At 34.8% G+C, this 13520-nt stretch overlaps 1 protein-coding gene across 1 annotated transcript; it reads right to left on the bottom strand.

Annotated features, from left to right (window-relative positions):
* Positions 1–5661: 5661 nt before the first annotated feature.
* LOC132560942 (barrier-to-autointegration factor A-like) lies at positions 5662–12725 on the bottom strand. The gene is made up of 3 exons (XM_060225646.1): positions 12638–12725; positions 9866–10020; positions 5662–6904 (listed from the first exon to the last, which is right to left on the bottom strand). The coding sequence occupies exons 2-3, from the start codon at positions 9989–9991 to the stop codon at positions 6758–6760; spliced, it is 273 nt and encodes a 90-aa protein (XP_060081629.1). The 5' UTR covers positions 9992–10020; positions 12638–12725; the 3' UTR covers positions 5662–6757.
* Positions 12726–13520: the final 795 nt, after the last annotated feature.

Here is a 13520-nt window from a genome sequence, read left to right as displayed (position 1 = left end):
CAATGGTCTGTACTTGAAAACATTTAAAAAAAAAAAAAAACCCACTAACCCTATGATTGTTCACTTCCTTGTTAGGGAAGTGATAACTTCATCTATAATATGTACATGTGTGTTTGTGCACTGTATTGTTCAGCTTGTGTCATAAAATTATTAACTAGAATTAGCTTATCTCAAATTAATGTTGTTATGCTACTACTTTTTCGGCTTTCTGGCATATTGAATTTATGAAATTTTAGGGAATCTTTATTTGAAATTTAGAACATTTAGATATATATCATATATCTTGACGAAGAATCACATTTGGTTTTGTACATGTTTGAGATCCACAATTCATCTGTTCAGTTTATAATTGTACTGTTGTTGTACTGTACAAATTTTAAGTTTACTCTCCAATAAATATTTATTGATGCAGAAAGCAATGTTTTGTTTATCATTTTCTCACCTTTGATTTTGTATTACATCTAGGTACATCTTTATACTTAATTTGAAGTGGGAAGGATGAGGTCTTGCGGTTAGAGCTGTGGTCTATATAACCTTAGGTGAAGATCTGAACTTTGGGACTTGAAACTTATTACCTATGGTGGTTTTCATTTCTCAGGAAGCTGAGAAACGGACCAGTCTGTGCTAATGTGGTGTCCTTGGACAACACTAATTGCTCTGGATGACATGCAGTGGGTCTCCCAACAAACAAATATTCAGAAAACAGGGATGCTTTGTTCATTTATGAAACAAGGAGCCAAAGGGCCAAAACGGTCACTCGAGTCACAATGCATCATGTAACGTCACAGGAGGGAGTTAATTAAAAAAAGTAAGATAAATATATTGTACACAAAATGCAAATGTAAATTGTACAGAACATTATCTGCCATTTCATACTACGGCTTCTAACCAAGTTGTAATTGAAAGAATTTACACTCAAAAATCGAGTTTTCCTCTATAAAATCATCCATCCAGGAACAGTAGAACATCTTTGAAATTTCATTCAATTTGACCCATTTTTGGCACAGCCTATCAGTTCCTAGGGGTCAGCTGTTGTCAGTATGCACATCTCATCAAACTGTCCGCTCATACTAAAATTTATCACCAAGTTTGAACTATTTCTAAAAGAAGGTATACCAATTATACTCAAAATGTAATTTCCCTACAAGAACTACCCACAACCTCTTACACACAAAGGTATTGCCCTTTGTTCAAAATTTTGTGCACAGAACAAACCTTTGAATTGCTTGTATTTAAACCAGGATTATGAAACTTGTGTATACTTCAGTCATATTATGACAGTATAACATCAGGGCCTGCAACCCCTAAACTACAGAGTTATTGCTTTTTGTTAATATTTTGGGGCGTCCTGAGCATAACTTAATTTTTGTGTTTATATTAGGATCATGAGACTTTGAGTGCACATTTGTCCTAATAAAGCAATATGCAGTGTACCAAAGTCAGGGCCTGCAATCCATCAATTACTGAGTTACTGCCCTTCGTTAATTTTTTTTGTCTACCACATCACTTTGCTTGCATTTAAACCAGGATAATAAAATGTGTATCATTTAGTAATACTAAGATGTGCAGTGATGAGTGGATCAAAGTCTGCCCCTGCAACCCCTTAATTACACAGGTATTGCCCTTTGTTAAAAACTTATTTTGAATCCAAAGAACAGTTTTGATTCATGTAAGCTATGATAATGAAATTTGTTGTATACATAGGTCGTTTTAAGAGGACGTGTAGTGTACCCAAGTCAGGGCCTGAAAACCCCATAATTACAGACTTAATGTCCTTTGTTAAAACTTCTGTATCATTAAAACTAGGATAATGAGACTTGGTATATGCATTAGTCATACTAAGATGTGCAGTGTACCTTTAGGGCCCAAAACCTTTGAACTACTACTACAGAACTATTGAATTTTGTTTAAATTTGGCTTAGTAAACAAAATTTTAATAACTCTGTAATTTAGGACACAGGCCCTTGATACTGCACATTGCTTTTGTATGACCAATGTATACATCATGCAAAGTTATTCTCCTGACACAAAATTTCAATAAAGGGTAATTACCCTGTATTTAAGGAGTTGTACACTTACACTAGTTCATTGCACATTGTTTTTGTATGATCAATGTATACACCAAGTTTCATCATCCTAGTTTAATCATATGCAATTCAAAGTTGTGGATAAGAGAGAACGGATGGTAAAACAAGAGAGGAATGGACAAATCAGTAACTATATGCTCCCCTGAACATTTTCAGAGATAATGAAAATACACATTTTTCATTTAGTTTTATTGAAATGAACTAAAATAAATTCAATGTTATTGTAAATTTTCACACAGCCTTTGCTACATATCAAAGTTTATGGATTTTATAAAAGTTCATAGTATGTATACTTATGATAAATTCAATGTACTTGGAGTAATGTGAAAGGAATACAAAATCTTTTACATTATCAAGGGATTTGATGTCGGGTCAGTTTTTTTAACTGAATAAGATGTCCACATTTTGGTACAGATTAGAAAGACTGACAAACTGGATTTTCACTTTGAAAGATTATCAATATTTCTAGAGTATTAATCCTTAGTTGGGTCTGCTTGATTTTAGTACTGATAAATCTAACTACTGTCCTTTGTATGCATATGAATGAAGTCCTCTTCATTCAAAACATTAATCCTTTCTGAATGGGTGTATCTCAGCATTTAAAATTTTCCTACCAGGCAATTTGTTTTGAGAGGGATTATAGTCTTTTCCATTACAGTAGCTTCAGTTCCAACAGGTAAGTACTCAACAACTGATATTCCTTGCATTTTTCATTTTCTATTTTGAAAGTCAATGGCACATTTTTTAATATGGCGGACGAAGAACTCGGGAATGATAACCAAAAGAATGGCATGTTCCTGCATATAATGCGCACCCCTTTTTGACACGACAGTTTTAGCTTGAAAAAGTGCACACTATATGCGGAAATTTACGGTAATAAACATCAAAAAATATATTTGATTACATGAATATCATAAGATTGATTAATTTATCAGATTTCAAATGATTATCAATAATTTTTAAACGCTAATTAATATCATAATAGCTGTATTACTTTACCTAAGTATTTTGTTCTCTATAACGATTTTAAATAAAGAGCAACCTATTACAACATTTCATATCTCATAACACCTTCCTAAAAAAATGTTGGTGTTCAGTCCCTACTGAACTAGTAGCATTTAAAAACAAGAGGCCCAAGGGGCCTTAACGGTCACCTGAGGAATATATGTCAATAATCTGGGGATTTTAAAATGTTGCAAAAATGTAGCAACACTTGTGCAGGACCATGTGTAAAACATCTATACCAAGTTTGAACATGACCCACCCAATGGTTCTTGAGAGGAAGTCCATAATGTCTTAGCCAAACAGAGGCCAGGATGGCCATCTTGGATTTTGAATCGCCCCAAAATGTTAAAACACTTGCCAGGACCTTGTGTAGAACATTCATATCAAGTTTCCCCTTTTCCCCCCTCCTGGGGCCCTATTGGGGCCACACCCTTTTTCTTCGCAAACTTGAGGCGGCTTCCCATGCAAATGCTTTGTGCCAAGTTTGGTCAATATCCATCTAATGGTTCTTGAGAAGTAGTCATTTAATGAAGGTTTTTACATATGGCCTCTTTTACACCCCTTATGGGCCCCAAAGGGAACATTATCACTTATTTCAACACAATTTCATATGTCCTTCACTAAGGGATGCTTTCTACCAAATTTGGTTGAAATCGGTCAAAGTTGAATTTTTGACCGTATTGAGCATCCCCTAGTGGGGCCGTTTTTGACCCGATTTTTTTTTTCATTCGCAAACTTTGTAGACCATGCCATAAGGACCCTAAATATCAAATAAGAACTTAATCTGACTGTTGGTTCATGAGAAGAAAATTTTTTAAATATTTACCTAATTTTACCCCCTTTTTCCCCCTCCTGTGGCCCCTATTGGTGCCATGCCCTTTTTCTTTGCAAACTTGAAGCGGCCTCCCATGGGGATGCTTTGTGCCAAGTTTGGTCAAAATACATTCAGTGGTTCTTGAGAAGAAGTTGAATATGTGAAAAGTTACACGACGACAGACAAATCATGATGGCAATAGGTCACCATAAGCCTTCGGCTCAGGCGACCTAAAAATGTACCTATAACCTTCAGCTTGTTTGGACCATGTGACAGCTATTCCAGTAAAAAAGTATCTACTTGACCCCAGGACTCCATGAGAAAACACTTCTATCCATGGTATGATTTTTACTTATTACTTTCAAGCATATTGTCGAAAAAAAATTCAACAAGAGGCCCATGGGCCTTAACGGTCATCTGACAAAAAGCAAGCCAAACCTAGAAAGTGGGTTGAGGTCATTCATTTAAATAAACTTGGTAGCCTTTCCTCCCAGCATGCTACAGACCCAATATCGGCACTCATAGACTTTTGCTTATTGAGATGAAGTCCTTTGTATATTTTAACATATTTGACCCCTGTGACCTTGAAAGTGGGCCAAGGTCATTCATTTGAACAAACTTTGTAGGGCTCCATGCCAGCATGCTATGGGCCAAGTATTAGCCCCCTAGGCCTTCTAGTATTTGAGAAGAAGTTATTTAAAGATTTTGACATATTTGACCCCTGTGACCTTGAAAGTTGTTCAAGGTCATTCATTTAAACAAACTTGATAGCCCTTCATCCCAGTATGCCACAGGCACAATATCAGCAATCTGAGCCTTTTGGTTATTGAGAAGAAGTTGTTTAAAGATTTTAACATATTTAACCCCTGTGACCTTTAAAGTGGGTCAAGGTCATTCATTTGAACAAACTTGGTAGTCCTTCATCCCAGCATGCTACAGGCCTTATTTTAGTTGCCTGGGCCTTTTGATTACTGAGAAGTCCTTTGAAGATTTAAAGACATTTGACCCCTGTGACCTTGAATGAAAGTCAAGGTCATTCATTTGAACAAACTTGGTAGGGTTTCATCAAAGCAAGCTACAGGCTAAATATTAGTTGCCTGGGCCCTCCAGTTATTGAGAAGAAGTCGTTTGAAGATTTTAAGACATTTGACCCCTGTGACCTTGAATGAAGGTCAAGGTCATTCTTTTTAACAAACTTGGTAGGGCTTCATCAAAGCAAGCTACAGGCCAAATATTAGTTGCCTGGGCCTTCCAATTATTGAGAAGAAGTCGTTTGAATGAAAAGTTTACGGACGGCGCACGGCGGACGACGACGGACGAAGCATGATGACTATAGGTCATCAGACCCTTCGGGTCAGATGACCTAATAAGTGGTACCCTTAAACACGGCCTTGAGTCCTAGGCTAATTGCTATTGTAACATCATTATTTGTAAAACATGATTTTTGTCAAAAGATCTGAAAAGCTTGAATTCCCACGTTTCAAAATATATGGGGTAGGGGTGGGGGGGGTAGGGGTGTTGCTTACAAAAAAGTAGACTGGAAAAGGGTGAAAATTCACGTTGAAGCAAAACGACAGATTTTCCTTAGTGTCATTAAAAAATCCTGGGAGTTAAGCCTCAAGTCCTTGGGTGGGACAGATGTTTTACTGGAATAGTCTGATGCTTATACCTTAAAGGTGTCAAATTGACTAGTCACTGGCAGATCATGTAAAATAATCCAACAACTAATACATAAAAACAACATCAGCCAAGATATACATTCAATGTCTTACTAAAAATAAGGAATTTATTTAAGAAGATCGTGCAATAGTTACAATAATGGTACAATAGCTGTGTTTTAAATCTCTTAACACTGCGTCACAATTTGATCTCTAATGAATGCTAATAGAATACAAAGCTGTGTATATGTTTAAAGGTACATATATATGTGAACTATTAATTTAAAAATGAAAAGAACACTACCCAATACATACAAACCCTTCACACGATTCTTAATACACATGATAAACAAGAGTAATTATTCTCAAAGTGGAGTCCGGATAGTAAATGCTGTGAATAATCTAAAGAAAAATAAAATCTCCCCAAAACTTAAAAAAAAATTCCAACTATTTCCTCCTCTCTCAACCCAAAGAACCAGAAAATGGATGTTCTGCATATTAGTATCAATGTTTGATAAATTCTATATATAACTACTGTGACCATGTCCTTTGACCTTTGAACCCTGAAACAGGAATTAGATTGAGACATTGCTGCAGTTGACTGATGTATACATTGGGCTCATAAAAATCAGGTCTAAAGGAATGAGTGCTGTCAGTGAGTCAGGATATGAGGGACAGACATTGGTATGACTATATGTCCTCCTCCCTATTTAATATATTCAATAGAGAATACCAAGAGAGCAGATTTAGTCTGATAAATTATTTGATGACACTTGAAGAGTGAACAACCTTTTACAAGATAAAGAATCATTATGTCAATTTTCTAAGGGAGTGTCTGAATTTGTGTACATGATTTCAACGATTCCATATTGGGAGTTTTCTGAAGTGAACTAGGCAAATGTCACAATAAAAATAAACCAAACAAAAGCTATTTACTTATCATAAAATAATGATAATAATAAAAGTTCTGATCATATAATAGCAACCTTGTGAAATTATCCTTTATTTCCATACAGTTTTATCAAATACCAGATGGTGTGATCAGTATTCCAATATTTGAGGTTTCATTGCTTAGGAATTTCATGATGATGATTTGAACTTCTATGCAAATACGACTTATAGGGAGTTATGGTCCGAAGTACTCCTATTTACATTTTCATTGATATTGTCAGAATATCAACATTTTAGTCAGTTTAAAGGAAGGCATCACACCATTCTTTCAAACAGGTATAACAGTCACCACATTGTTTCTTATTTGCTTCACAAACTTCCTTCAACCAATCACAAAACAGCTCCTCTTCTTTCTTCAACACTAAAAACTGCCCCAGTACAACATATGCCTGCAAGTAAAAATGATAAATGTTAATATCAACACTTACTTCTGTGATCAGTTTAGATATGTAATTGTGAAAGACTTGGGCAATTCTGTGTTTTTGTAATGCAGAATTACTAACAGTATCTGCTCTTGTAAGCAGGTTTTGATTGCCACATCATTAGTTTAAATGAAAACAATACATCATTTTCTAAACATGCTACTGTTACAAATAATACAGGTAGCAACCAATACATGCTCACAGGAGCTGATGTCTCTGCTTTATAAAACAAGAGATCACAGAGGAATCTTGGCATCCACCATCGTTTGATCTTTATATGCTCTTTGAAAGTTGAATCTTCTCCCTTCATTTCTCTTCTCTGTTTTTGCTCTTAATGATAAGATATTTGCAAAAATAGCAATTTACAATCTTTACCTACAAAATCCAAAATGGCCACCTAAAAGCCATTTTGTTTCTTCTGAAAATCCAAAAGTTCCAAAATCAAACGAGCACAAGGAGAGACCAAGGGGAACATACGTATGAAATTTGTGTCATGCATTCAGTACTTCTAAAGAAAAAAGCAATAACAATCTTTACTATGCGAAATCCTAAGATGACCGCCTTTCAGCCATTTTGTTCTTCTGATCAGCCCTAAAATTACATGGGAACAACTGGAGACCAAGGGGAACCTATGTATGAAATTCCTTTTCAAGAAATAGTGATAACGAACTTAATTCAAAAAATCAAAGATGACTGCCTGTCTGTCATCTTGTGGTTTTAAAAAATCAAACCCAAAATCAAAAAGGCACAACCAGGGACCAAGGGGAACCTATATATGCTATTTGAGAAAGATTCATCCAATCCTTCTCAAGAAAACAGAAATTGTTTACAGACAGACGGTTGACGAACTATCTGATGATGGTGGGCTAAAAAGGTACCATACGTACCCAACTATAAGACGCACATTTCCCCATCAAAACTCAGTTTGAAGTAGGAGGTGCGTATTATAAACGAGATATAACAATCACATCTTGAAATTTTCACAGGAAAACAGCATTCTGGGTGGCAGAAATACCGACTTCAAGGGCCATATATGACTTCAAAGTTTTACCGATGGAAAATGGTCAGAAGAGATAAAGAAGTCAAACTACGGGATTTGACATAAAGAAATTTAAACAGAAAACATTAACTTACAACAGAATTTCTTTACTTGCTTAAAATGTGTAAATAAAATGTAAAAAGTAAACACGCTGAGTTTGTTATTCATTATGGATGCCATATTGAGATCGTTTAGATAAGTTAATTAATTACTCGTTGTGGTTATTATTATTCAAAATATTGCCTTTTGGGATTGCAATTCAGGGCGATTTTGAGAAATAAATGTAATTTGACTATTATGTGGCTTCGATATTTGTCCAACAAATTAATGATACCCAATTGCAGAGAACAACATCACAACCCTGATTACATTTTGTCTTGTGTCTATAGATGTGTTATGTGGATCTTTACCCTTTCAACACCAATTATAAACACAGGCATGTGTCAAACTGTGAGAGTTTAAGGAGGATTCTTTTTGAGGTGTTGATTACTGTGAAAACGCCGCCATTTCGAGAAGCCATTTAGCATTACCGGTACCCCAACCATGTTTGCAGAAAGTTGTTCTTGATTGGGTGAAATGTGTTGATGGGCTGGACTACTAGTTGAATGACGTTGACATTTCGAAAATCTGATTATTTGATTGGCCAAATTTTGAAGATGGGTTGTATTGCTGATAAATATTTCGTTATTACCCGATATATAAAATAATCTCGCAATATTGTATTATCTGTCGATCGCTATCATAAATTGACAACTGCAATTACACTTTACTCCTTACATCTGATTCACAATGAAGAGAAAAAGAAACTCATATGACATTACTTTCAAGCTGAAAGTTGTAACTTACGCAAAAGAACATTCAAACCGGGCTGCTGAAAGAGAATTTGGCATTGGTGAGAAAATGGTTCGAGACTGGCAGTCGAAAGAAGACAAGATGATAACTGTTGAAACACTGAAGGTAAAGAAGATGAGAGTAGTTCTGCCTCATTACGATAAGTGAGAAAAAGAACTGCCTGAATGGATCCTGAACTTATGCAGCAACAGACTGATCGTAACAAGAAATGTTTTAAGACTACGAGCCCTTCAACTTGCGAAACAATGCAACCATCCTGACTTCAAGGCATCTCCAAATTGGTGTTCCAGATTTATGAGACGAAACAATCTAGTGTGAAGGCGGCGTACCCACATTGCCCAGAAATTGCCCAAAGACATAGTTGACACCTTCCAGAGATATGTCATGAAAACCCAAGAATTCACAGCTGAAAAGGGCATACGGTATATGTAAATGGAGCAAAGTTTCATCAAACTTGGACCATCCTTTCAGATAAATTGTGCAAAAGTAACCTGTTGATCACATCATCACTAAATGTGTGTCAAACACAGAACCTGTGCAAAGGTCTTACAATAAGAAGAAGTAATACAAACAAACTGAACAAATTTCATTCAAATAAGATAATCACATTGTAGTTATTGTGTGAAAAGCAAACAGCAACAACCTCATAAAATATGCAAGGAACTTGCTGTAAACAGAACTTGAGTGAAGGACTCCAGTACATGCAAAACACACTGCATCTACATATATCATTTGATATCTACTAGTATTCATCAGAGCAGAAATCTTTTTTATTCAGAAGTGCACTGCCCCTAAAATCAAATGGATGTAATGGCAAATTTCAAATGTGTTTATTCTTTACTGTGTCACTATATGAATTCAAAGGTAGCAAAACACATGACCACTCAACGTTTTTAATTAGTTGAGGAGGTATACATACAGTGTCTGATATCAGTATAAGCATTTTTTTTTATTGCAATTGCACGTAAAAGCATGTTATAGTACAAAATTAAAAGTATTTATCCATTAAAAAACTGAGACAAAGAATAGATAATTACTTTGTCAAATCCTTGACTTGCTAGCCTGCTTCCCAGAGTCTCCCCGATTCCTGACAAATCAGTTACTGGTTTTTCACCCATAGGCTCTGCAACAAAGTTTCTGTGCTTCTTTGATGTTGTCGACATATTGTTGACCGCTTGACAACCAAAGTATTCTGCAGAGAGAAAAAAAAACAATTTAATTTCATTTAAGAATTATTCTTTGTACAAGACCTGTGTAATTAAATCACTGTATGTACTAATACTTAAATACTTAGCTAGCAATACAGAAACCAAGTGTTAAATATTCTTTTCATTTTTTTTTCAGTCCAGCAAGATATATTCTGAATGATGAAGTATAGTAAATTACTTAATACTATTATTTCATTTGTTAACGTACCAGTTTGAGAGTCTGTCTGTAGCTGGTAATGTAAAACAAAAACAGCCTGCTTTGAAATCAGATGAAAAGGTATATGTAGCTGTAGGTGATTAGCAGACTGTTTATGGTAAATACTGTTCTTAGGACAGTTACCATGACTACTTTATCTTATTTTTAGTAATATGAGTACAAGGCACTTGAAAGTGATAGAATAAATATATTTTTATCTACTTTTCAACAAAATGTTTGATACAGTATTTATTTCATCAACCCTGCTGCTAAAAGGATGTATTTATAATTTTAAAGTCCTACCTTTCAGACTTGAAATTAAGCACACAAATTAGCCAAGCGAACTAAAAATGATAGATTTTCTCTGTTGGACCTGTCCATCTGACCCCATTTGGCATAGACCAACTGTTAAAATACAAAACTGATTTCCCTTCACCAATGCATGCTTCAGACCAATTTTGGACAATATAATTCAATTACTGAAGAATAAGATAGGTTTTTAAAAAAAACTGATAGATTTTCCCTCTTGGGCCTGCCCATCTAGCTCCAGGGGGCAGAGACCTACGGTTTGTACAAAACTGATTTCCCTTCACCCAAGCATGCTTAAGACCAAGTTTTTTTTTAATTCTACAGAATCAAGAAAGAAAGAAATTAATAGATGTTGTGTATTACTCAATAAAAGTTTTCTGCATATTAAGACAATTTTCAAAAAAATGTTTCAACGTTATATTCAAAAGTGTACAAAAATGTAATGCAAGATTCAGTGATTTCTCTACATTTTAAATTTTCAGGACATTTTCCTTCAAAACACAAGCTAACAATAAGATGTTACCAATATATAACATGTTAAACTCACCAAAAATTAACAGTGCAGCTTAGAAATGCTGAACGTGTCCTATAACTCGTAGGTAGATCAATCACTTGATACATATCTACATACTATCAAAGTACCATTCTTGTTTACTTTACATACAAAGCAAAGGTCATTTGATTGTTTTGCTATCAGCATGTTGGTGTTATTAAGTGAAACATCAAATATTGATGATAGATAACACCACATTATGATAAGTATGAAACAATATTCAGCATATAAACACAATCAATAGTTTTAATTTAACATGTCAAAAATCTGTAAATATTTATATTTTTTTGGCAGGGTTACCATAGCCATATGATTATTTTCTTCAGCTAAAACTTATAATGCACTTTTTGAAAAAAAAAACCCGAATTGTATTGTCAATCTGAAGTGATAAAATCAGATGAGTTCTGATCATGAAGCCTTTCAAAATCAACACTATTTTGGCTTAATGAGGGTTACGAAATTAATATGAAAAAAATATATAATATTTTTGCTTGAACTTGGGCAGTGTATGTACAATCCTGGTGTGTCATTTTATTTTGTAGGTGCCGAGTGCGGATTTTTCTACTATAAACCATATGTACTTAGCCATGCCCCTCCGGTATTGCTGTAACCTCTGGAAACTCGAGGACGAGTTATTCCCAGTGGGGAAGTATGTAACCTTGGTAAAATACTAGCCGCAATATACTACTCGGCTAGAGAGAACTTCTCTTTAGCTCGATTAATTGAGCATCAGACTAGTAAGCCTGGCAGTGGGGTTCCGGGTTCGATTCCTAAGAGAGGTATTGAAATAAATAATGACCTCTGTTACATATGTACATGATTACACAACCATACTCAATATGCCTAAGATGGGCAGCAATGCGAAATACATTCAAACTGAAAGTGATGGTCACATGATCTAGCGACACGAAGCAATTAATAAACAATAATTACAACTGCCATGGACAGTATTAAACAAAGAAACTTTTACCGTACAGGATTTACCTACCATATTTATTAAATACAACTTTAAAATATTAAATCCCTTAATCTGGGCGCCACATAAACATTAAAAAATGATATTAATAAAAAAAATAAGCACGGATGCAAGATATCCTTTCGCTTTCTGATGAGTCTTTCAAGACATTGGAATAAATAGAAGTAATTAACGTTAGTCAGTATCGTTATTTATACCAGATACGTTTCTGTTTATACCAGAAACGCAACATCTAAAAATACTTGGTGATTCATGCGATTTCGTCATATCTGAGGAATCCGACGGTAATATTTAAACTTGTCAAAAGAAACTATCAATAAGGGCACGACTGCTTGAAACTAAAACAAATTTATTTTGAAATGTCAATGTAAAAGCCTAAAACTCTTGTGTTTATCCACGATCATTCCTCTTTAACATTTTCAAGCAATAATGAATGGATGCAAGCCTCCAGGTAATGTTGGCTCAACTTGATATGGTAGGATAAATATGTACTTCAAATTGGTACTCTGTTAAGTGTCCGTTAACACAAAATAAATTCATCAACCTGTATAAAATGACATAGCTTACCAGTCTAGTATATTAATTCCTCCCTTCTTTCGTTTGGCGCGCAAATGCAAAACTTTTTCCTCTGTTTTCAAAACGCACAATTGATAATGAAGATGGAGTCTAAAACCGGTCCGTACGCGGACGTCAATCCGTATAATTGTAAAACCGGTCTGGACGCGGATACCAATCCGTATTTTAGAATGAAATGAACGAAAGTCTACACTTAGCGTTCCGTAAAGACAGAAATACTCATGAACGACTTGGAATTATCCCACATAGAGACAGTTGTACTATTGGTTTTTTTTGTGTGTTTTTTTTGTTTATCTTGTACAATAAGTTCTCTTACATTTTTTGTTAAAGATTGTTTTTTTTTCTGTACAATAAGTTCACTTACATTTTTTGTTAAAGACTGTTTCCCTTCTGGATGTTGTACTTACTAATCAACCCACATTGTGTCATAATGCCATAAATTTTGGCTGCGGAGTTAGTGTTTGGCATAATCATATATTGATATAGTTATTGAAGGAGCTGCCCCAAAACTACCGAAGTGTAAAGTGCAGACAATTTATAAATTTTGATGTAGAGCAGTTTAAAAATGACCTTTCATGCTACTTATGTTTTTGACAACACAGATGATATTTATTTAGCAAATGAAACTCTACTTATGGATGTTATTGACAAAACCTCCCTATAAAGGAAAATATTACTAGAGCCAATGAACCAATATTTTTAATAATAAATTGTGTATGGCAGTTTTTAAAAAAGCACAAGGCTTTCAGCAGATACAAGAGATTCTAACTCATGACAACCAGGATATCTATAGGAGGCAACGAAATCTAGTTGTTAGGATTAAACCCCTGTCGATGCATACATATTTTTTTGAACGTTGTTGTGGTGGGCCTCA

This window comes from Ylistrum balloti, unplaced genomic scaffold (genome assembly GCF_031769215.1).
Source record: "Ylistrum balloti isolate Yb309-2 unplaced genomic scaffold, AGI_CSIRO_Ybal_v1 Utg371132, whole genome shotgun sequence".
Classification (NCBI taxonomy): domain Eukaryota; kingdom Metazoa; phylum Mollusca; class Bivalvia; order Pectinida; family Pectinidae; genus Ylistrum; species Ylistrum balloti.
The sequence above is the reverse complement of the archived record's forward strand: the minus strand, read 5'-3'. Positions and strand labels throughout refer to the sequence as shown.